Source organism: Megalobrama amblycephala, linkage group LG14 (genome assembly GCF_018812025.1).
Source record: "Megalobrama amblycephala isolate DHTTF-2021 linkage group LG14, ASM1881202v1, whole genome shotgun sequence".
Lineage (NCBI taxonomy): Eukaryota > Metazoa > Chordata > Actinopteri > Cypriniformes > Xenocyprididae > Megalobrama > Megalobrama amblycephala.
In genome coordinates, this window is record NC_063057.1 from 47,728,110 (window position 1) to 47,751,188 (window position 23,079).

The 23,079-nt window shown below is 38.9% G+C and overlaps 2 protein-coding genes across 6 annotated transcripts; both read left to right on the forward strand.

Moving 5' to 3' along the window:
* Nucleotides 1–2,324: 2,324 nt before the first annotated feature.
* Nucleotides 2,325–11,943, forward strand: LOC125245863. 5 transcript variants are annotated; one of them, XR_007179615.1, is made up of 6 exons: nt 2,325–3,058; nt 5,525–5,636; nt 8,028–9,078; nt 9,454–9,606; nt 10,379–10,480; nt 10,921–11,943. XR_007179615.1 is itself a non-coding variant. In XM_048156673.1 (6 exons), exons 3-6 carry the CDS (start codon nt 9,040–9,042, stop codon nt 10,945–10,947), a joined length of 321 nt encoding a protein of 106 aa, XP_048012630.1. In that variant the 5' UTR covers nt 2,330–3,058; nt 5,525–5,636; nt 8,028–9,039; the 3' UTR covers nt 10,948–11,943. The 5 variants fall into 5 exon arrangements, 2 of the variants coding, with proteins under 2 accessions (XP_048012630.1, XP_048012629.1); XM_048156673.1 differs by having other exon boundaries at nt 2,330–3,058; XR_007179616.1 differs by having other exon boundaries at nt 5,525–9,078.
* Nucleotides 11,944–15,146: 3,203 nt separating this feature from the next.
* Nucleotides 15,147–21,396, forward strand: LOC125245902 (gastrula zinc finger protein XlCGF49.1-like). Its single transcript, XM_048156730.1, has 3 exons — nt 15,147–15,212; nt 16,172–16,318; nt 20,154–21,396. The coding sequence occupies exons 2-3, from the start codon at nt 16,240–16,242 to the stop codon at nt 20,855–20,857; spliced, it is 783 nt and encodes a 260-aa protein (XP_048012687.1). The 5' UTR covers nt 15,147–15,212; nt 16,172–16,239; the 3' UTR covers nt 20,858–21,396.
* The last annotated feature ends 1,683 nt before the right edge of the window (nt 21,397–23,079 follow it).

Below are 23,079 nucleotides of genomic sequence, written 5' to 3' on the forward strand. Positions count from 1 at the left end.
CTACAGGTTCAACCTCCACCTGATTAACAGAGCTAATGATGACATCCCCTACATAAGCAGGCAACCTTGACAATGCATCTGCATTACTATGGTCTTTACCAGGTCGATGGACAATCTTATATATTGAAAAGCAGCCAATTGTTCTAAGCCAACAGGCTAACTTGGCCCTCCACCCCTTGAAAATTATGCAGCCACTGGAGAGAGTTATGGTCTGTTCGCAACAAAAACTCTTTCCCTAATAGGAAATGTTTGAAATACTTTGTGAATGTGACCACACTTAACAATTCTTTCTTTGTGGTGGCATATTTTCGTTCCTGCTTACTCAGGGTTCTGCTTGCATACGCCACCACTTGCTCCAGGCCATCTACTTCCTGTGACAAAACAGCCCCAATCCCAGCATCGCTTGCATCTGTATCTAAGATGAAAGAGCGTTGGGGATCTGGATAAGCTAAAATTGGAGCTGTAACAAGACAAGATTTCAGCTTCTCAAAAGCAGCCTGGCAACAATCATCCCAACTGAAATCGTCTCCCTTTTTCTGTCAACCTGTGCAGTGGTCTAGCCCACTCAGCGAAACCCTTAACAAATCGTCGATAATACGAGGCTAAGCCCAAAAAACTTCGTACCTCTGTCTGATTTTTAGGGGTTGGCCATGCTTGTACAGCCTCCACTTTACTAGGATCAGCCATCACCCTTTCAGCCGAAATGACATGACCAAGGTACTGCACCTTGGTAGCAAACAAATTACATTTAGATGGCTTTACTTTAAGATTGGCAGTCTGTAATTTGGACAAAACATGACCTAACCGCTCAAGATGTTCCTCAAAATCTTTACCAAAAACTATAATATCATCCAAGTATACTAAACACACGGACCACTGTAAATCGGCCAAAATTAAATCCATGAGCCTTTGAAATGTACTTGGACTATTGGAAAGGCCAAAAGGAAGAACATTAAATTCAAATAACCCCTGTCTTGTGATAAATGCAGTCTTGGGGCGATCTTTAGGGTCCACTTCCACCTGCCAGTAACCACTGGCCAAATCCAGGGTAGAAAACCACTGCGCATGGGTTAGACCAGTGGTTCTCAAACCTGTCCTGGGGACCCCTTACCGCTGCACATTTTGTATGTCTCCTCATCAGACACACCCAATTCAACTCTTGCAGTTTCTACTAATTAGTTAATAAGTTGAATCAGGTGTGTTAGAGGAGGGAAACATGGAAAATGTGCAGTGGTGAGGGGTTCCCAGGACAGGTTTGAGAACCACTGGGTTAGACTATCTAATGCATCATCGATGCGTGGAAGAGGATACGCATCCTTTCTAGTGACATCATTTAATTTACGATAGTCCACAACAAAATCTCAAACCCGCCATCTTTCTTTCTCACCGGAACAACAGGGGCGGCCCAAGGACTGCATGATGGCCATATAATGCTGCTTTCCTGCATCTGCTTCACATGGTCCGCTACCTCCTGTTGCAGATGGAGTGGTACCCGACGAGGAGCCATTTTAATGGGCTTTGCATCATCAGTATCAATTTGATGAAGGGTTCTATGGGTCCATCCTAGATCTGTATCATTCTTACTAAAAACAGAGAGATAGTTACTTAATAACTCTTGAATTGATTTTAACTGTGTTGGTTCCAACTCCCTGTTATGCAACCCCAAATATTCCAACAATACTTCTGCTGTCCATGGCTTGCTCTGAGTCTTTAAATGATACTTGGGAATCAACTGAAGCATCTACTATCTGAACATCAGTACACAGGGTTCCAATAGTCGTCCCTCTTCTCAAAGTAAGTTCATCACTTGTTACGTTAATGACTCTTAGGGGCAACACCCCCTTTTCTACCCTGCATAACACACGGACCACCAAGACATCAGTAACCAATCTATCCGAGGGTTCCAGCATCCCTTCTATGCACTCTAGCCCCACCCCTTCAACATTACCAGGAATTATAACCTCAGTTCTAAGAGGGACAATCACATCCTGCTTTACTGATACAGTCCTGGTCTTTTTATCCACATTACCCACATGTAAAAGCAACCGCTTTCCCATTAAGGTACAACATTGTGAACTCAAATCAATCACTGCCCCAAATTTCATCAGGAAATCAGTGCCCAAAATTATCTCCTGCAAGGGTATATCAGCTACTAAGAAATCTGTGGCCAAAGCCAACATCTCTATCTGACATACAGTTGACCACTTCCCCAAAATATTCCATCTGTCCACCATCAGCTACACTGTAAGAAATGATTCTGTGGTCATGTAGATTTGAATGAATGTTTTTGGTTAAAATATATTCAATATAATTGTGTTTATGATTTTGAGGCAAATATTTAATTAAATTTCAAATAAAAATGGTTGGAATAAAATCTACCCATTGTAGTTAAATAAAACTTAAGCATTATATTTACCTAATTCCAAATGGAGGTAATAATGAGTGAATTCAAATTAATGTAATCAGGCAGTTTTTAATTGAAAAGCACTTCCTGTCAAAGTGCGCCTTTTTTATGCAGCTGGCCATGAAGAGAGTAACGTTCGGCTACAGACAGTGAGTGAATGTTCGTTTTCTTCTACATTGCTCATCTTGCAAAATTTAACTGGTTGACTTTAGAAAATTTATTTTGTTATCACTGGGCTAGTAAGAAGAACGCATGTAGTGGTATATTACAATATAAAATGAGTTACCACAGAAAAACAGACTCAGCAGCAACACAAAGTTGGCTTCTGTTGGAAGGCTATATAGTGTGATGTTGTTGCGCTATAATAACACAGCATTATACATTTTGGAAGAAATCTTATGTATTGAAGTCACTTTTATTTTGAAGGATGTGTGTTAGCATTTTCACTATTATGGTTCCTAGGTCTTTTGCGTGTTAATATAATATCCTCAGTATGTTTTTATGAAATTGCGTAAATAAATACATTGGGTTTAATTTCAAGGTTCCATAAAGAGCAATATTTGGGGTTATCGCTGGAAGAGCATCTTCAGACGGCACTTGACGCAGTTCGGTTGGCTTTACTTCTCGTGTGTGGAACTCATCTTCCCGAGGCAGGTAACGTAACTTCTCTCTGTTATTTCACCGTTTTGTTGCAACTTGCAAATGTGAAGTTAACTTAGCTAAATGTGAAGTCACGTGAAGTCAGTCTATTAAAGGTCCCGTTCTTCGTGATCCCATGTTTCAAACTTTAGTTAGTGTGTAATGTTGTTGTTAGAGTATAAATAAAATCTGTAAAATTTTAAAGCTCAAAGTTCAACGCCAAGCGAGATATTTTATTTAACAGAAGTCGCCTACATCGAACGGCCAGTTTGGACTACATCCCTCTACTTCCTTCCTTAATGACGTCACTAAAACAGTTTTTTGACTAACCTCCGCCCACAGGAATACACAAGAGTTGCGTTTGTAGAGTGTTTTGTCGCCATGTCGTCAAAACGCTGTTATTTTCATCCCGCAGTCCAATCACCGGGTCTGATTCAGGCTCAAATTGATAGGGTAAAATTAAAGACATGTTTACAATAACACTGAGCGCGTGCATCTCCACGTTATGGTAAGAGGCGTGACCTTTCCGGGCAAGATGCGCTAAACTGCTGTCGAATCACAACACAGGAACCGCTGGCACAATCAGAACTCGTTACGTATTTCTGAAGGAGGGACTTCATAGAACAAGGAAGTCATCAGCCCGTTTTTATGACAGTGGAAACAGTGGTATACAGATAAGTAAATTATGTGAAAAATACTGTGTTTTTTTACACGCGAAACATGAACACATGTTATATTGCACACTATAAACACAATCAAAGCTTCAAAAAAACACGAAAAACGGGACCTTTAACAGTGTTACGTTTTAGAGCCGCAATTTTATTTCTTTCCATGCATAAATCTGTTAATTTTAGCTGTGGTAATGTCCGTCAGCGGCTAGCACTTAAGTTAGTTAGCAAACATAACTAGCAGGAGGGGAGGAATTCAAATTCAGATGGCACAAACTTTCTCATTTTACAGCCAAACCATACACTAAAAGTTTCTGAAAACATTTTAGTAACAGAATACTGTATTTGGATATTTGGAGTTTCGTGAGCCGAACTCCATTGGAAGAAATGGCCATTTAACATAAAGATGACTGGTGATGAATGTCTTTTTAACTAGCTAACTTAGCTAGCTATTCATTTAAGTTACATTTTTACCTAAATAAGTCCAAATTTAACCACAAAATAGTTGTTGAATCAAACAGCGGCCCTACCGTCACTTCATTCTTTAAAATATCATAATTTTACTTGTCCTGAAGGCTTATTTCAATTTGTGTATTTTTATTGGGGAGTTCTACATGACTTTAGATTTAGAGCCTGAACTTCTGTGCTTTCGGTGCCTTCAGCTGACTCAGTGGGGCAGGTATAGCAATCTAGGACTTCAGTGTCTCAGAGCACTCTGCCACCTTTTCATTTTTTTTATTTTATATATATATATATATATATATATATATATATATATATATATATATATATATATATATATATATATTTTTTTTTTTTTTTTTTTTTTTTTTTTTTTTTTTAATTTGTCTGATATGGTTTTCCACAAAATAAGTTAAATTATATCATTGAAATCCTTAAAGGATTAGTTCACCTCAAAATGAAAATTTCCTTATAATTTACTCGCCCCAGTGACATCCAAGATATCCATGTCTTTATTTCCTCAGTGGAAGAGAAATTAAGTTTTTTGAGTAAAACAAGTCCAAATCAATGCGGTTTCAAAGGTGTTTTATGTGCTTCAACGGGCTGTGCACGATCACAGCTGAGGATTAGGGGTTCATCTAGCGAAATGATCGGTTATTTTCTAAAAAAAAATAATTTATATACTTTTTAAGCACAATTATTCATCTTGAGCCGGTATAGGAAGCACCGTGAACTACGTCATCCCTGAAAGGTCACGCTTAACAGTGCAGGCGCTGGCAGAAGTACCGCCCCACTTTTTAGAAACGGTACTTCCATCTATTGGCACTTCCGCAGGTGCCGTCGAGCATGACCTTTCAGTGAAGATATAGTTCCCGGTGCTTCCTATACCGGCTCACGATGAATAATTGTGCTTAAAAAGTATATAAAGTATATTTTTTTTAGAAAATGACCGATCGATTCGCTAGATGAACCCCTAAACCTCAGCTGTGATCGTCCCCAGCCCATTGAAGCACTTCAAACACCTTTGAAACCGCATTGATTTGGACTTCAAAACGTTGGAGCCCATTGAAGTCCATTATTCGAAGAAACATCCAGAAATGTTTTCCTCAAAAAACTTAATTTCTCTTCCACTGAGGAAATAAAGATATGGATATCTTGGATGGCATTGGGGTGAGTAAATAATTAGGAAGTTTTAATTTTGAGGTGAACTAATCCTTTAAAATGAGGATTTATCTAAATATGTAAATATTTTGCATGAATTCATTTAATTTTTCACACAGGGATGATTTTTATCTGTAGAAATGTGAAACTGAAAGGCACTTCTCATATCTAAAACTTTTTTTTCCCTTAGGTGCCGCCAAATGAGATGGCAGTGTAAAGTCTGTGGATTCAGAGCGACAACAAGGGGTGATCTTCTGCAGCATTACAGACTTCAGCACAGGACGTTTGAGATTGGAAATTCGGTACCTTGTCTTGATTATTATTGTCCATGCTCCTTTAAAACATTAAGTGCCCTCCGCACACATTTGTCAAGATATCATGCAAAGGATGAAGCTAAGGGGCCAGGAGTAGTCCTCTCTTTCACATGTGTTATTTGCTCAGCTAAATATCCCACTGAAAAAGAATATTTCCAACACCTCGGGAATGTACATTTAAGACCAATATATATGGAACATTTTTTGTGCACAAAAGCAGAAAGCACAACCCTCATTCACTTGAAGACTTAAAGCCAAATGTCATTGGTGAACACCAAACTTTACCAAATGAAACTGATCCTTTACCCGCAGGTGATAGTGATTGTGATGATAGTGATACCAATCCTCCAGTGGATATATCAGAAGCAATTCACCAAAGAATTGGCTCACTTCTCTTAAAGCTGGAAAGTGTACACAACGTTTCTGGAAAATGTATTGATGATTTGGTGGAGGAGCTTTATTTTATATATACCGCTTCTGCTCCAGTAATCCGTCAGCTTGTCGATACAATTTTGAAAAAGTACAAGTGTGCTGTGGAGGAGGACCTTGTTAACGAATTGTTGTTGGAAATATGCAAGTCACACCCTACAAGCAAGGCACTGGGATAAGATGGGCCCTTTGGTTCTGTGTATAAGAGAAGACAGTATTTCAAGAAACAGTTTGAATTTGTCCAGCCAGTAGAGTACATCCTTGATTCACAGGAGAATCTCAGCTTTCAATATGTGCCCCTTCTTCAGACCTTGGAGCATATATTGACCAATAAGGATATTGCACATTTTTTTTGAAAAAAAAAATCTCATCCACTCAGTATGAATCATTTCAAGATGGGAATGTTGCCTGTTTGTTGCCTGTGCTGGAAAGAACATAAAAGGCACAGTATATTGTGTGGCAGCAGACAATCTTGGTGCACACTCTCTTGGTGGACTTGTTGAAAACTTCACTGGTCCTTACATTTGCAGGTTCTGCTTAGGATCTCAATCTGAATACTCTCAAAAGGAGGTACGCTGTGGGGAATTTCCACCCCGGACTGAGGAAACCCATAACTTGCATCTCAAAACTGTAGAAGATGACCCCAGCTTGCCTCATTGCTATGGAGTCAAGAAAGCTTGCCCACTGACTAAGAAGCTGAGTCACTTCAGTTTTGTTAGAGGTTACCCTCCTGATATACTCCACGACCTATTTGAAGGCATTGTCCCTAAAGAATTAGCATACTGTCTGAATACTTTCATTAAGAACAAATACTTCACATTATCAGAAGTTAATGACTTAATAAAGCAATTTCCATTTGAGTTTACAGACAATCTTGACCGCCCTTAACCCATCCCAGTAAATTTTGTTAGTCGTGGTACTATAGGAGGAAATGGACATGAGAACTGGGCACTCATAAGGTCACTGCCACTACTCATTGGCCCAAGGATAACCTCTGATGATCCAGCGTGGCAAATTCTCATGACCCTTAAGGACATTGTAGAGCTCTCTGTGGCCCCTCTCCACTCTGCTGAAAGTGTTGCTTATCTTGACCAAAAAATATCTGAGCATCGTCATAGACTGCAAGAAGTTTTCCCTGATTTAAGATTGACACCCAAACACCATTTTTTGGAGCACTATCCTGCGCTCATAGAAGCATTTGGTCCTCTAGTTGGACTGTGGACTATGCGCTTCGAGGCCAAGCATAAGTTCTTCAAGCGTGTTGTGAGGTTCTCAAGCAATTTCAGGAATGTCTTGGCGTCACTTTCAACAAAACATCAGCTGATGATGGCTTACAACTGGCAAAGAAATATGGCTAAGCCTGCCCTGGTAACCAGTAAAGTGTCATCTTTGCCTTTGGAAGTACTACGTGTTGACATCAAGGAGTCTGTCAAGAAACTGTTCCCTCAGCTAACAAGTGTACAGTTGTCAAACACTTTGACATACCATGGAACAAGGTATTCAGCTGGGATGATCTTGACGTATGGTTCTACAGGAGGGCTTCCAGACTTTGTAGAGATCATACAGATGTTGATCTTGGAAAGCAGCCTTTACTTCTTTGTCAAGAAACTCAATGCTTGGTACTTGGAGCACCTCAGATCTTTTCTGTTGGAGACCTGTAATAAAGTGAATCTTGTTCATCACCTCAGCCTTCAAGATGTCTATCCACTTGCAGCTTACAGAATTGCAGGAATGCGTGTGGTTACACTGAAACGTTACATTTGTTGTACATTGTAGATTCTATCTTCTCCCTCTATCATAAACTGTAAGGTGTTGTTGATTTTGTGAATTGGCTTATTTACAAATAACAGATGCCCACACATCACTTGTTTTTGAGGGTTTGAGTAATTTTGGTGCTTAATGGAGGTATAACCTTTATTATTTTTTTAAAGACTCTTTTCTTCTCACTAGGCCACCTGACATGGATTCAGCAGTGCTCCGGGTCCTTTTTGGTCACAGAATAGAGAAACTGACTCTTCCATCCGGAATACCAGAGACAATGGAGGAGCTGAACTTGGCCATCAAAGAGACATTAAGTATAACCAACGACTTCAGCCTGCAGTATTTAGATCCAGATTTTTGTGACTTTTTTACTCTCAACTCCACTGCTGAAATTACACACAAAGCCACAATTAAGGTTGTGACAATCGAACCAGTTATTCTCAGTTTGTACCCATTACCACTCAATGACAGCTATGATGAAAGTTTCACCTCAGAGCAATCCCATGATCCTGCCTCCACAAGTTCCTCTGTACAAGACTCCTGTGGCTCGTGTGAGTCATCATCTGAAAGCTCAGCCATCATGTCAGCAAGCAGGAGCCTACAAAAGAAACCATGGCCAACTGATTTCATTATTCCACGATTCTCTTTTGAAACCGAAATGATTCTTGAAAGAGCAAATGAAGTTTATCGAAAAGAGGGCACACTGCTGAATATGCCAAACATCAAGTCCGATATACTTGAAAAGCTAGCTCAGTCCATTTATACATACACTCCCTATCCATCACTCCAGAATCGTCTTTCTGTCGCTGAAGCACTTATCAAGGCACACCCATGTCTCAAGGATCCAGGGAGCTCTTCAGGCGTCATTGGTTGGCAGAATAGTCTTAAATACAAGATGGCTAACTACAGAACCAAGTTAAGAGGCTTTGGTATTCCAGATGTTACATGCAATGCTCTAAAACATAAATCCCCTGCTGACAGGAAGTCTGCAAAAAATGTAAAAAAGGCAAAAAGAGCAGAGGTCAATTATCTGCCACCCTACCCAGCTGGTGAAAATGAGCAGAGCTTGGAGAAAGTAAGGGAAGAGCTGGTCACAGAGTCAAAAAAGAAGAACAACGAAAATGTAGTCAAAGACCAAATGAGCAAAACATTTGCCCTCAGACGACATGAAATCATCAATCTGTGTCCAACTGTTTGAGCCATGAAGGACTGCTGGCCTGCCCTGTTTGACCCTTCTCAAGTAAGTTGGAATGTGTAATTCCTGTTAAGAAACAATGAAAATGTGAAACTGACGACCCTGTAAGGGATTGCTTCCAAATAATTTTGTCAAATTGACTTAAAGATGTAAAAAAAATACTATTACTTTGATTAATAATTTGTCTAACATGTTTTTTTCCACAAAGTTTCAATAATGTAATTAAATCCTTAAAATTACATCTAACTCTCCCTCATTTACAATTCCAGAATGTTTAAATATGCAAATATTGTGGAGGGGGACTTCAGTACTCTGACAGTGGCAAAAAGTATTGAATGTTAGACAATTTTTATGAAAGAGGTTTTAGAGGCTAAGAACGGATGTGATACCTTTGTCTCTATTGTTGCCTTTTTGTTACAGATCAATGCAGAATTTCAAAGAACAACTACTGTAATTCTGGAACCGAAATTTATGTCTGCGTTAGACCGTCACACTCCCAAGCTACTGATGCTATTTCGTGCCAAAGGTGGAGCACTTGGAAGAAGACTGGAGAACATAATGGAACCGCTGCAGGTACAGTAATTTTCAAAATTAGAAGTAGCTTTGTTCCATAAGATTTCCTAATTATATTAGGGCATCAAACTGAATGATAGACAATTGTCCTCCAGAGCTGCTGCCCTATTTTAGAAAAGGAAAAAATAACAGCTCATGCCTTTAAGATGCTGTTTTTTGTTTTACAAATTGATCAGAGGCAAGGCAATTTTATTTGTATAGCACATTTTACAAACATTTTGTCTCAAAAGGCTTTACATAGCATCATAACAACAGCCTCTGCCCTTAGACCCTCACATTGACTGAGGAAAAACTCCCCAAAAAAACCTTTTTAACATGGTTAAACCTTTTAATACCTCCAATCACTCACTGTGAATCCTCCGGATAATTCACTGTTGTATTCACACATGGGGTAATTCAGAAATGACACAGACTTTGTACTATAGAGCTGTCCGGGTTAAATCCATTTAATGTCAGATTCGAACATTTGTGTTCACACATTCATCTCCTTCAGGTGATGTGTTTATAATTTCAGGCTTGCAGTGCATGTGTGGAAGGTTAATGGATTATCACAAAATCATAAACAGTACATTTTCTATTTTAAAGCCATTATGAAGCTCTGCCTTGTGGTCTGACGAAGCTTTATACATTAAGTAAAACAGGCATGTAAAGTATGATCAGAATTGATAGGCATCATGTGTTTACATTTCTAAATTACAGAAACATCCATTTTTTTTTATTATTTATTTATTTTTTAAGTGATTGACTTATCAGTTGTTGCATTCCTCCCCAGGACTCAGTGCACTCTTCGATTGAGAGGACCAGAGAGGTTGTTCTTCGGTGTCTTATAGAATACCTTGGAGAACAAGGGGGACATCTCATCAAAGAATTCAACGTAGGTGAACTTAATGTACATTAACTTAATTCAAGGACCATATTTCCTTAATTCCTCAAGTAGGTGCTTGATCTAGGTATGTGACCTTTATCTGTAAATTAAATTAATGATGATTTTTTTTCAGAATTTCTTTGATCTGAATATTTTTTGGTAATGCATCGTGTAGGTCTTAAATTTACATCTTTATGGTCATAAAATGTCTTAAAGGTCTTAAATTTGACTTATTGTAACCTGCATGGACCCTGTACAAAAACATCAAAATTGAGAAGAAAACAAAACAAAGAACAATTTGACACCAAGGCCTGCGAGAAAATAAAATCTAATCAAAATATATTTATAAGCTATGAAAACAATAATGAATGTATTTTCTAGTAATGTGATATGCTTGCAATATATTTCTGACAGTTTTATACTAAGACAATATCAATTTCATGTTGCAGGACACTGAACAACTTGGAGGAACTTGAACAGGACATAATGGCCATTACCGTGACCCCAAAGCCTGGAGCTTCTACAAGCAACAACCCAAAGAAAATTGGGATCGTCATAGAGGGCGTGGAAGTCATCACAGGACTTGGAGATATTGCAAGGGCTTGCTCTCTCCTCCTTGGCTTGACCTACGCGCTGAATCTTGATTATCCCACACAGCTAAAGTACACCTTTGAGGTGTTCCAAAAACTTTTCTTGGAACTGGATGATTCAAAGCTTTCAAGCAAAGTCCAGTCCCTCAAGAGCAAACTTCAGGCATGAAATGAGACTGTATTGCAGTGCAGACTTTTGTGCTACACAATGTTCATCTTCTACAGAGCTTGAAAATTGCACATTTGAAAGTGCTATGTTTGTAAGTTTGCACTGATTTGTCCCACGAATGTCGTGACATTTCAATTGTTGTAAGTTCAAAGTACAAATGTATTTTACTCTGTTCAATTTGCACTTTTATTATTTATGTTTTGGCACATGTCATTATGGAGTATTCTCCTTTGAAGATCTTAATTGCTCTTTTTTTTCTCTTTTTTTTATAGTTGAAGTCAGCATTTTGTCCTTTTTCAAAGTTCTGGTTTGTAATGCGTTAGCAAACTTCTGGTTTGAAAATGAGACTGTAGTTGCAGTGTACATGTTTTGCTACACAATGTTTAGCTTCTACAGAGCTTGGGAATTGCACATCTGAAAGTCCTATGTTTGTAAGTTAGCACTGATTTGGACTCTTATCCCACGAATGTCAGTGAGATTTCTAGTTCAAGGTACAAAATGTTTTACATTTCCACACCATTCTGTATGTCATTTATTTTTGTTTTTACAAAATAGTTTAAAGTCAGCATTCTGTCCTTTTCAAATGTCTGGTTTGAAATGCAAGATCCAACTTCTGGCTTGAAATGTAAATGTTCTGTGGTTGCAGTGTTCAATGATGTGCTACAATGTGTCTAAAGCACAAAAGTGAATTGTTAATAAAATTGAGTATCTAAGTTCTGTACTTTCTGGGCCATATTATTCATAAGAAAGGAATATTTAGATTTAATTAATTGCATTAATTAAATTCAAATCAGTGTGCAGATTTGTGTAGATGATAATTACTCAATTATGATATGTAGAATTAAATTTTTATTAGTACTATTTACACATTAGGGAGTTTATCTTTTTCAAATCAACTCAATATTTTTGTTTAGGTTATAATTAATTCTGTACTGTTTTCTATTCAAATCTACTAATATTAAATGGATAACTATTAAGGGTCTCATTTAATTAATATTTACTCAATATCAAACCTTGTGAAATTTAATTAATAATATTGCTTGTAATCTGTTGCCTCATTTTTATTGAGTAGATATGGTGTATTTTTTCTTACAGTGTACAGACACCTTCCCCAAATAGGGTATTAATTCCGAACCTCCCTTAGTTGCTTGAAGCCAAAATTCTTTTGATACCACAGAAACCTGTGCACCTGTATCTACCAACAAGTCACAAACCGCACCTCCCACTCTGGCTGATAAAAACACCCCTACGCCCTGTTCGCTATGAGAAACACTAATCTGTAGGCCAGTCGTATAATCAGGGAGGGGGGCGAGCATTTGGCCTTCTTTACTCACCCCCTCTATTTTCCCTGAACATAAGGGCACTCCTTTCTCAAATGACATTGACAAATGACAAATGACTTTTGTGCTTTAGACCCATTGTAGCACATCATTGAACACTGCAACCACAGAACATTTACATTTCAAGCCAGAAGTTGGATCTTGCATTTCAAACACATTTGAAAAGGACAGAATGCTGACTTTAAACATTTTGGCATACAGAATGGTGTGGAAATGTAAACATTTTGTACCTTGAACTAGAAATCTCACTGACATTCGTGGGATAAGAGTCCAAATCAGTGCTAACTTACAAACATAGGACTTTCAGATGTGCAATTCCCAAGCTCTGTAGAAGCTAAACATTGTGTAGCAGCCACACTCCCAGCTCACATCACCACGGCCTCTCAGGCCCCGATTGGGGCCCTGTAACTCAGCATGCTGAGGGGCCCTAAAAGATGACGTATTATTAGATTGGGGTTTAATAAGATTCTGAACAGTCACCTGTAAAGCTCTAACCTCCTGGCGCAAACTCTCCACTGTTTCAAGCAAAATAGTCATTTGCACATCATTAGAGGTAGTGTTAGACACTCCACGCACCTTAGCTTCAGATGTAATTTGGCTACGCTCTAATTCTCGAATAAGTTCAAGCTCTGAAGCCAAATTTATGGCTGCCTCTAATGTAGCTGGTCTCGCACTACGGAGCTGTATTCGCAGCTCACCAGTCCCAACGTGAGCAATAAAATGTTCACGTGCCAATAGATCTTGCGTATCACCATTGGCCACTGGATAGGATTTAGCCACTAGTCGCCTTAGAGCATTACCAAACTCACGTGCAGTTTCCCCTGTCAACCTTCTTCTCGACGACAAGCTTGCACGGTTCCAATCCTCACTTTCACAAGGATCAAAACATTTGCTTAAAACTTCTTTCAATCTCATATAACTACTACGATCTTCTACTGTCAAACCACAAAATACATCCCTAGCTCGGTCAGATAATAAAAGAGACATGAACTTTAGCTTCAATTCCACATTCCAATTATTCACATCTGCTGCCATCTCAAATTGCTGGGACCAATCAGACCAATCGCGGCCACTACCTGTAAATGTTTCTGGCATAAACACTGGACGATTCACTATGCTATTAGTAACAGGGGTTCCACCCCTGGCTGCTTGAACAGAAGGCTCTTGACTAGAATGTGCATTTTCAGTAGGCTCCATTGTATTTATTTATTTGTTAACCAAAACCAAATAATCAAGATATAGATATATATTTGGATTCGATCCCACCGCTGCCACCAGTGTAATAAACCCAGCCGCCACTAGGGGACGCTGGTGAGCTTCCTTGTCGAGGGCTTGCACTTACGCTGCCACCACCTTTAACATTAGCCCGGTAAGGTCCAGGGGAGCACTCAATGCACACTCACGAGTCGATTTGTCAACAAAGAATATAAATTTTATTAACAATAATAACAGCCTTGTGGCATAGTCACATTTTTTAGTATCCTGATTACACGCACTGGTTTAGTTATTTCATTTCAGTCCACAGTGCACACACTCTAGGAAGAAAACCCAATACACATTCAAATCTCACAGCAAACAATAAATTGTGTAAAATATCATATACACAACACACTTCATTAGAAACCTCTTAGCATAAATCCCTTGTTCTCTACGTGATAACCAGTACAAACAATCAGTACACAGCATTTAAAGGGACATCAGCACACGTGACTGAGCATAAAGACAATACACAAATAGATAAATGAATAAAACAGTTTCGGACTTCCCTGTCCGTGTCCGACGACACCCCGCCGTCACTGCGAAGACACAAACTTCCCCTCCACGGAACTATTAGAGGAAGTGTTCTCAGGATGAAGCCTGCCGGCGTCCACCTATATTCCTTTCCTCTCTAACTAGATGTTACCCACTATCTACCTCCGGGCCAATAAGTGGTACCCCGGTTTTCTTCGGCGCCGGTGGTGCTAGCCAGCCACGAATGCCACAAAACAACCCCTTTTTTTCCCCCGTGGACCCTGCAGGCTCCAATACAGCTTAACGTGTCTGCAACAATTCCTTATCAGACAAAAGGCCCGTATTATTCTTCCCCCTCCCTTTTTAAAACCATCCAAAATTGATGTATTGTCCACAGGTGTGCTCACCCAGCATGTCACTCCTTCCACGTTCGTCGCCATGGATGACGTCACACAGCGTCCCTTCAATGTTAATCATTACAAATGGAAGTGATTCAATCAAAAACTTCATTTAGCTCTTTAGTTCTTTTTTTTTTTCTTTTTCTTTTTCATTAATGAATCCTGAAAAAAGTATCACAGGTTCCAAAACCAATATTTAGCAGCACAACTGTTTCCAACATTGATAACCGAGTATCAAATCAATATATTAGTATGATTTCTGAAGGATCATGTGACACTGAAGACTGGAGTAATGATGCTGAAAATTCAGCTTTGCATCACAGAAATAAGTATATTAAAAAGTAAATTAATACATTTTTGAGCAAATGAACGCAGGCTTGATGAACATAAGTGACTTCAAAAACATTATAATGTATCCAAACTTTTGACCAATAGACCTTTATTTTGGTTTGGTGTTGTGATGTCATAAGGCTGCGTCACCTCCTGCATTCTCTGTGATTCGGCTGAAGAAAGGTTTGTATTTACCAATTTTTATATCTCAGTTTAAGTCTTATAACAGGCTAATATATGTGAAACTATGTTAATGTTAGAATGCAAATTTAAAAAAGAGAGAAAGGTGTGTGTTTTATATTGCTTTAAGTGTTTAGATCGATACAAAACCTGAATATAACTTTATTAGAGCTATAGTTATATATCTCCGAATGTTACGTTGTTATGTTTAACCATTAACGAACCATTAAGCATGCGAGTACAGCGCAATAGTGATGGAGAAACTGAGGTTTTGGAAACTCAAATCAATTGAACCAAATGATTCAGTGATTCGAATCACCGCGTCTAACGAACACAAACGTGTGAAGCTTGTTTATACTTTCGCCTGAAAGCGCAACGCGATCCTCCGCTGACTGCAGACGGTTTTTTGTTTTTGTTATACACTTGACCAGACCGACGCTTACAAAGAATCATATAAAATCCAGTAAACCTTGAGATTATAACATGTGACATTAGAACAAAATATCTGAATATGAGAACATATAAAACTATAAATCTTACAATTACATAAATATATTTTAATTTATTAAACATTCTTATTTAATTTAAAGTTTATTGTAATTAAAAAGACTTATTTCTGCTATTGTAGGCTCATTCTGTAAATGTACGCAATTAATTTGGACAAGCGCAAGCGGCGCTGGTAAGATGCCAGTACAGAATCGGCTTTAAGTTGTGCATCTTCGAAGGCGGAGCTGAGCACAAAGTTACAAAAATGGCCATGCACACCGTCAGGTGAAATAGGGTCTCGCGCATGACTGCGCACACCGCAATGACGTCATTTCACATTTTTGGCTAATGTTTAATTAACTCTCACTCAGACTGACTCCCTTACCAGTGCGCTGACTACAGAACTAGGGAGCTGATTGAGATTTATGTAAATTTATTTTTCTTCCTCTTAATTATTCTCATCTTAAACATGACAGACGTGAACCAATGTGTCCAAACACACTAAAAAGCTCCTGGTGAAGCAACGAGAACCACGTGTATAAAGATGGCGTTTATTAAAGTGGAGATTGAAGATGTGAAGATTGAAGAAGCATTTGAAGTGAAACAAGAAGAGACACAAACAGGTTGGTTTCATTCTCAAAGCTCATTTGACCTAAATTCAAATATCCAGCTTTACAAAGATATATTTGAAGAATGTCATATGAGTGTCATAATTAAAGCACTATTTTTTGACATGAAGCAAGTCACATCATGTGGACAGACATGTTGAGATCAAATGACCAGACAAACACTAATGCTGCCCTCAAACCTGAGTATCTGAGCGGAGTGAAGCGGCAACAATTTTCCTCCGTGCCCTAAGCATTCAATAATCACATAGAAAAAAACAAATGCTTGGATTTGGGAATAGTGGTTACTAACAGTTTTTTTACCACTTCTTTAATTTTGCTTGGATTTTTGTTTGTTGGTATTATGAACTTAATTTAGAAATGCTTTTGAAACGAAACTTTTTGCTTTTAATAAACAAAATTAATTTCGAAATGAAAGACTGCTTTTGGAGTGGAGTGCGTGCAAAGGCTTATCGCTATACCCGAATCCACGGCCTAACAAGGAAAGGCCGACACACCCTCACTTACCAGCAATATTTCTACCAATTTCACCTGTGAGATTGCTGGTTCTCACGTCAAATCATCTAATACTGTAAAACATGTAGGTGTAATCTTCGACTTCACCTTCTCCTTTCAGTCTCATATTAACTCTATCACCAAATCAGCACTTTTCATCTGTCGCATCGCCCAACCCTTCATCAGTAACAAAGCTGAAACTGTCACCCATGCATTTGTCTCATCAAGCCTTGATTACTGTAATGCCCTTTTCATTGGTCTACCTGCCTGCTCCATTTCCAGATTACAATACATTCAAAACTCTGCTGCTATAATACTCACCTATACCAAACGTTCTGCTCATATCACTTCACTGGCTTCCAGTTGCTTACCGTATTAAATTCAAAATTCTCCTGCTCATTTTTAAATCTTTGCATGGCTTGGCGTCCCCTACACCCCGACTCCCTCACTACGTTCCTCTGACTCCCTCACTATGTTGCTCTGACTCTCTCACTACGTTCCTCTGACTCTGGCCTTCTCGTTGTCCCTTGGCATTGCCTCTCTTCAATGGGGGACAGATCATTCAGTATTGTCGCACCAGATCTCTGGAATTCTCTCCCCTTCTCACTCTGTTGTGCTAATAGTATCTCTGAATTTAAATCATTACTCAGTCTCTGAACTGATGGATTTATTGATTTATTGATTACTTGAAGGCGCTCTAAGCGATTCTGAGCGGAGTAACTTCCTGTTGACGTTCGAAGTGTTGTCAAACAAAACAGAGGCTAGCTAGACCCTCCCTCCTACTCCTCCTGGCCCTCCCCTCCGTGCTTCCTGAAACAGTCATGAACGCGCATTTAAAATGTAAGTAGCTTGCGTATTGACGCTGCTTGTCGGTTATTGGCTGGAGCATGTTTATTATGTTAAGTGGTCCAGGCTGCACCAGTTTGTTTTTATTGCAGTTTTCGGCGCTTGTGGCGACTACAGAGACCGCGTTTTTTTACAGTGTGTTCAGGGGACAGGCAGCTAGCGCATGGTGAGGAGATGTTTGCGGTATGTGACAAAAAAAAATTGGGCCTAAAAACGCGTCAAATCGCTTAGAGCGCCTTTAACTAATAATTCTCTTAAGTTCTGTTTTCTATTTTGTTGTGCTTGATTCTATTCTACTGTATACTTCCCTGTCCATGTAATGTTCCTTTACTGTATCTTCTAACTATTGTTTGTAACCACTGTCTACTCTACTTGTATTATTTCTTCCTTGTTAAATTTACATTGTAAAGCATCCTTGAGCCTTGGAAAGGCATTATATAAATAAAACTTATTATTAGAAATTGCATTATCTGTTAAACTATTTGACATATTGGCACAAAAATTGGTAGGAGTCATCAACAGTATGTCCTGAAGTTACCTGAGAAGTTTGAACATGCTGCCACCTAGTGTTCCTAGTTTTTGCAAAAATAGAACTTGAAAAGGTTCCTTAAAATTTTGATATCTGTCTTTACATTCCTTGGCTTATTCTGATTCTGACGATATGTCGTTTTTCATTTTCCATCATTTTGTTTGTCCATCATTTTGAAGTGAATTGAAGAGTTTTATTGTTATTCTGCCTACATATTTTGTCCAAAATCTGATCAGATGATCTTTGGACTGAGCTGCACAGAAATGACTGAACAAATAACTGCTCACCTGTTGCCATTCAGTCTAATGAGGCTGTTCAGCTATCAGGTTAACCAGAAGCAACATTAGTATTAAGTTAGCTTAGCATACTAATCTGGTTAACATGCTAAGTAATGTTTTTGTGAGCTCATTCTCACACAGAAAGCTCTCCTCTGCAGCCTGGTGAATGTGTCAACAGACAGTTGAGTGTTGCCAATTGCTTTCATCTGAAAGTAGCTAAAACTGGTTGTTAAATGTCGCTAAATGACGTCATACTTGCGTGTCCACTGATCTATATGGGCGAGTCACAGAATCTAAGTAAGGTTTGTCCAAGAAGTTGCTAGACTTGTTGCTAGGCTTTTGAAAAAAGTCTCAAAAGGGGCAGAGAAGTCGTTAAATCTAGCATCAAAATCCTTAATTTGGCAGCACTGGTGACGGGTACCTGACCCAGAGATTGTGGGCTCAAGTCCCAGATGGAACGACTTTATAAAATTGTGTCATTTCACCAGTATCTCCAGTATCTCTCTAGTGAAGCTGTGGGTTTCAAAAACTACAATGTTACTCCCTCGTAAGTAAGAAATACAGTATAACGTAGCAAAATGGGCTGTTTAGACAACACTGATTTAAATCTACGAATTAATCTCAATGCTTGCTATTAATGCTAAAGACCTTGATTAGCTTGTTTAGGTGTGTTTGATCAGGGTTGGAGCTAAATTTTCCACAAAAGTGGATCTTGATGGCCAGAGTTGAGAACCTCTGCATAATGGTATTCATGACCATATCACTGTAGGCAAGAATTTATATTTCTTCTGACCCATTGCATTCACCATATTATCTATTATCTAACTAAAGCTGTTGTTTTTATTTTATCCATATTCCCAGCATGGATCTTTAACTTACTTTTTGGTTGTTTTGTTTTTGTATGTACATTCTTCTGACCAAATTAACCCAATATGTCTATGATCAAATCTTAAGCCTGAAAATCTCACTACTTTGACTTAATCTAGCCTCACTTTATATGTGGGTTGAATGATAGTTATGTAATTAAAGACAAACTGACATTAACTAATCGCTGATGACGTCATTTATAAAAACAAAATGGGAATGCTTGACGCAATCTGCAACTAGACTCTAAAGTTTGAACAAACATTGATGTTGGCTAGGTATTACTCCTACATATCAGCTTATTTCTATCATTCTCTGTATGGGTTGTTATTTCTTGCAGATTTCTGCTGGTTCTAAATCAGATACAAGCACAGTAAAATTTAATTTACGAGTCCATTCGTAAGAGATCCGTTGTGTGTGAATTAATATGAACTGTGTGGCGTCTCTCTACTAATAGTGAAGCTGTGGGTTTTAGTTCTTTCAAAAACAGAAAGACATGCTAAAACTAAGTTTTTCAGCTATTTTATTGATAAATCACAGAACAGCACTTACAGTAAGTTTCTACACTACTTAATTTTTCTATGTGTGTGATCTGCATGTGTGTGTGTTTTACAATGTAGCAGCACATTAGTTCAGAACAGTGATTTACTTACCTGTACGATAAACCATTTAAAACCTGCATTCACCCGATCAATATGGAGTATCCAGATGGTATAAACAAACATATCTTGTGGAGTGTTCTCAGAGTATGCATTTATTTGTCATTTTGTGCAATTAAACTGGGCTTAAACTTGTATTTTTTTTCTGTTTTCACCTTTAGATCTGATTCCGCTGAAAGAGGAGATTCAAGATCTGAATGATGTAAAGGAAGAGAAACATGATTTCATAACTGGAGAAAATGATCTTAGCTGCTCAGAGACTGAAGAGACTTCCTCAAAAAAAGCTCAAAAGACAGGGGGTAGACATAATTTATACTGCTCTCTATGTGAAAAGACTTTCAGCAAACATGAAAACCTTGAAGCTCACATGAAAGTTCACAATGGAGAGAGTCCTTACACCTGCCAACAGTGTGGAAAAGGTTTCAGTGTAAAAGGAAACCTTAAAGTCCACATGAGAATTCACACTGGAGAAAAGCCTTACACCTGCCCTCACTGTGAAAAGAGTTTTGCACAACAAGGAACACTTATTGACCACATAAGAATTCACACTGGAGAAACACCTTTCACATGTGATCAGTGTGGAAAGAGTTTCAGACAAAGAGTCACCCTTAATTTCCACAAGAAGATTCACTCAAGAGGGAACTGTTGTAAATGTCATCAGTGTGGAATGAGTTTCGCAGACAACGATCTTCTTAAGGATCATGCAATAACTCACATTGGAGAGAAGCGTTTCATTTGCCCTCACTGTGGAAGAACTTGCTCGAGCAATTCAAACCTTGAGGTTCACATGAGAGTTCACACTGGAGAGAAGCCTTTCACCTGCCAACAGTGTGGAAAAGGTTTCAAAGAAAAAAAGAAACCTTAAAATACACATGAGGCTTCACACCGGAGAGAAACCTTTCATGTGTCTTGAGTGTGACGTGAGTTTCACATACCAAAGAGATCTGAAACGTCATTTGAAAGTTCATGCTGGAAATAGAGTTGAGATTAGTGTACCGTTTCCAGAGCGTGTCAGAAAGAAAAAGGCGTTTATGTAAATCTCGGCTCCAGAGGCTTCCTAAATCCTCAGCGATTGTACACACTGTAAGGACAGTAACGATGGCGATATCAATTTGAGCGAGAGCCTGATGATGAAACATTGGAAGAGAACTAGTTATTCAACCCAAACCTCCATTGCAAGGATGACTTGAGCAGGACATTTGTCAGTGACAAGTTTTACTCAGTCTGTCATACATTGAGATGTTGCAGCTATAATTTCTCTACTTCTGCATTAACATGTTATGTATATCAACAAACCCATGTATATTTCTATTTTATTGAGGTCCACATGTGGGAACTGTATCATTAACTATGATACAGCACTAATGTGAATAACTGATGTGACATTAAAATTTGTAAAACAAATTTTGCTTCATCCTTTAGCTTTACTCAAAGTAGTAAGAACAACAGGAAATCTGCATTAACTGCACAACTTTTGGAAATAGTGGCCCACAGCTGATTAGCAGAAGTATTTCATTACGACAGTAATAACGTGTGTTAGCTGGAGACCTACACAATATAAAACATATCTACATATTTTGAACACCCATTAGAAAATATAAACATCAGTAATTAATTATACTTACAGGTTGACATACAGAGGAGTAAGTTGGTCCAATGGATAAGATGTTTGCAAATCCCCCAAATGACGGGAACACAACTAAAGGTTATGCTGCTGTTGTATCGCTGTGGTAATTGTAACCACTGATTCTTCACATGCTCTTCCTTTGGTAGTGTATATAAAGAGAATTTGCTTTTGCAGCACAGAAAACAGCGTCTTCTCGACATGTACACTGCAGTTCAGTATCGACTCTTTCTTTTGGAAGACAATAGCCGCGTTTCCACTGCCGGGCCAAAGGCAGGCGTGCTAGTGTGTGCCAGGGCCGGTCGCGTTTCCACTGTCACTTCCGGGGCTTGATCGTGCCTCTTCGGTCTTTCCTCGGTGCCAAAGGCACGGGTTTTTCGGCCCGTCAAAAACCTTGGTCCAAAGCGGGCCAGCTGGGGCTTGAGGCGCGGTCGAGGTGAAAGGCAGAGCTAATCGTAGTCAGGCCCTGGCTTGCACTGGCCCGACAGTGGAAAAGCGGCTATTAACTTTATCGTGCTTTGATCATGAAAACTTTGCAGACCTTTTACATTCACGAATGGCTATATTACACACTGTATAAAAGGTAATATTTGAAAAAAAAAGCATAATAGGGGCACTATCATGTTCTGTTTGAAAAACAAATTTTTATGAGCAGAATTGTTGCATTGAAAGTTAATCATATAAGCGTAGATCTCCTAGACAATTCTTATAGTTCTTTTCCACTCATGATAAAGTAACCAAATATTTTTATGCTCCAAATATGTTCACTTCACTTACTCGCACACACACACGTTTGATTAGGGTTGAGACAAACATGATTTGGAAAGGCGCACACTTGTCTATACAAGGTCCCACAGTTAACAGTGCATGTCAGAGCCCAAACCAAGCTATGAAGTCCAAGGAATTGTCTGTAGACCTCCGAGACAGGATTGTATTGAGGCACAGATCTGGGGAAGGGTACAGAAAAATTTCTGCAGCATTGAAGGTCCAAATGAGCACAGTGGCCTCCATCATCCGTAAATGGAGTTGCCAAAAGGCACCTGAAGGAATAATAGAATGTGTCATGTCTGAAGGAAACCAGGCACCGCTCATCACCTGGCAAATACCGTCCCTACAGTGAAGCATGGTGGTGGCATGGTGTTCCCATTAGGGCTGGGCGATATATCGCAAGCCGGTTCCCTGATTACTGAGAAATCGCCATCACCTGCTTTCAAATGGAGCGCCATTTAATAGACAGAGCCGTAGTTCACTGACAAGCTACGCAATATCGCGTTCATTATCGCAGATGAATCGCCTTCGATAATGAACGCGATATTGCGTAGCTTGTCAGTGAACTACGGCTCTGTCTATTAAATAGACAAAACTCTTTCACCTAGATATTATCACATAGAGACTGTGTCTGTACCTCGAACTAGTAAATACAAAAAACTTCAGAAACCTTTTAAGGGTAAAAATTTAATTGA

What these genes read in the sequence shown, in the direction of transcription:
- LOC125245863 (XM_048156672.1), top strand. Translation starts at nt 9,385, where the DNA reads ATGAAAGAGGTTTTAGAGGCTAAGAACGGATGTGATACCTTTGTCTCT. An exon ending in ACATAATGGAACCGCTGCAG is followed by an intron (nt 9,607 to 10,378) that starts GTACAGTAATTT and finishes ATTCCTCCCCAG; the next exon opens with GACTCAGTGCACTCTTCGAT. An exon ending in ATCTCATCAAAGAATTCAAC is followed by an intron (nt 10,481 to 10,920) that starts GTAGGTGAACTT and finishes TTCATGTTGCAG; the next exon opens with GACACTGAACAACTTGGAGG.
- LOC125245902 (XM_048156730.1), top strand. Translation starts at nt 16,240, where the DNA reads ATGGCGTTTATTAAAGTGGAGATTGAAGATGTGAAGATTGAAGAAGCA. An exon ending in ACAAGAAGAGACACAAACAG is followed by an intron (nt 16,319 to 20,153) that starts GTTGGTTTCATT and finishes TTTCACCTTTAG; the next exon opens with ATCTGATTCCGCTGAAAGAG.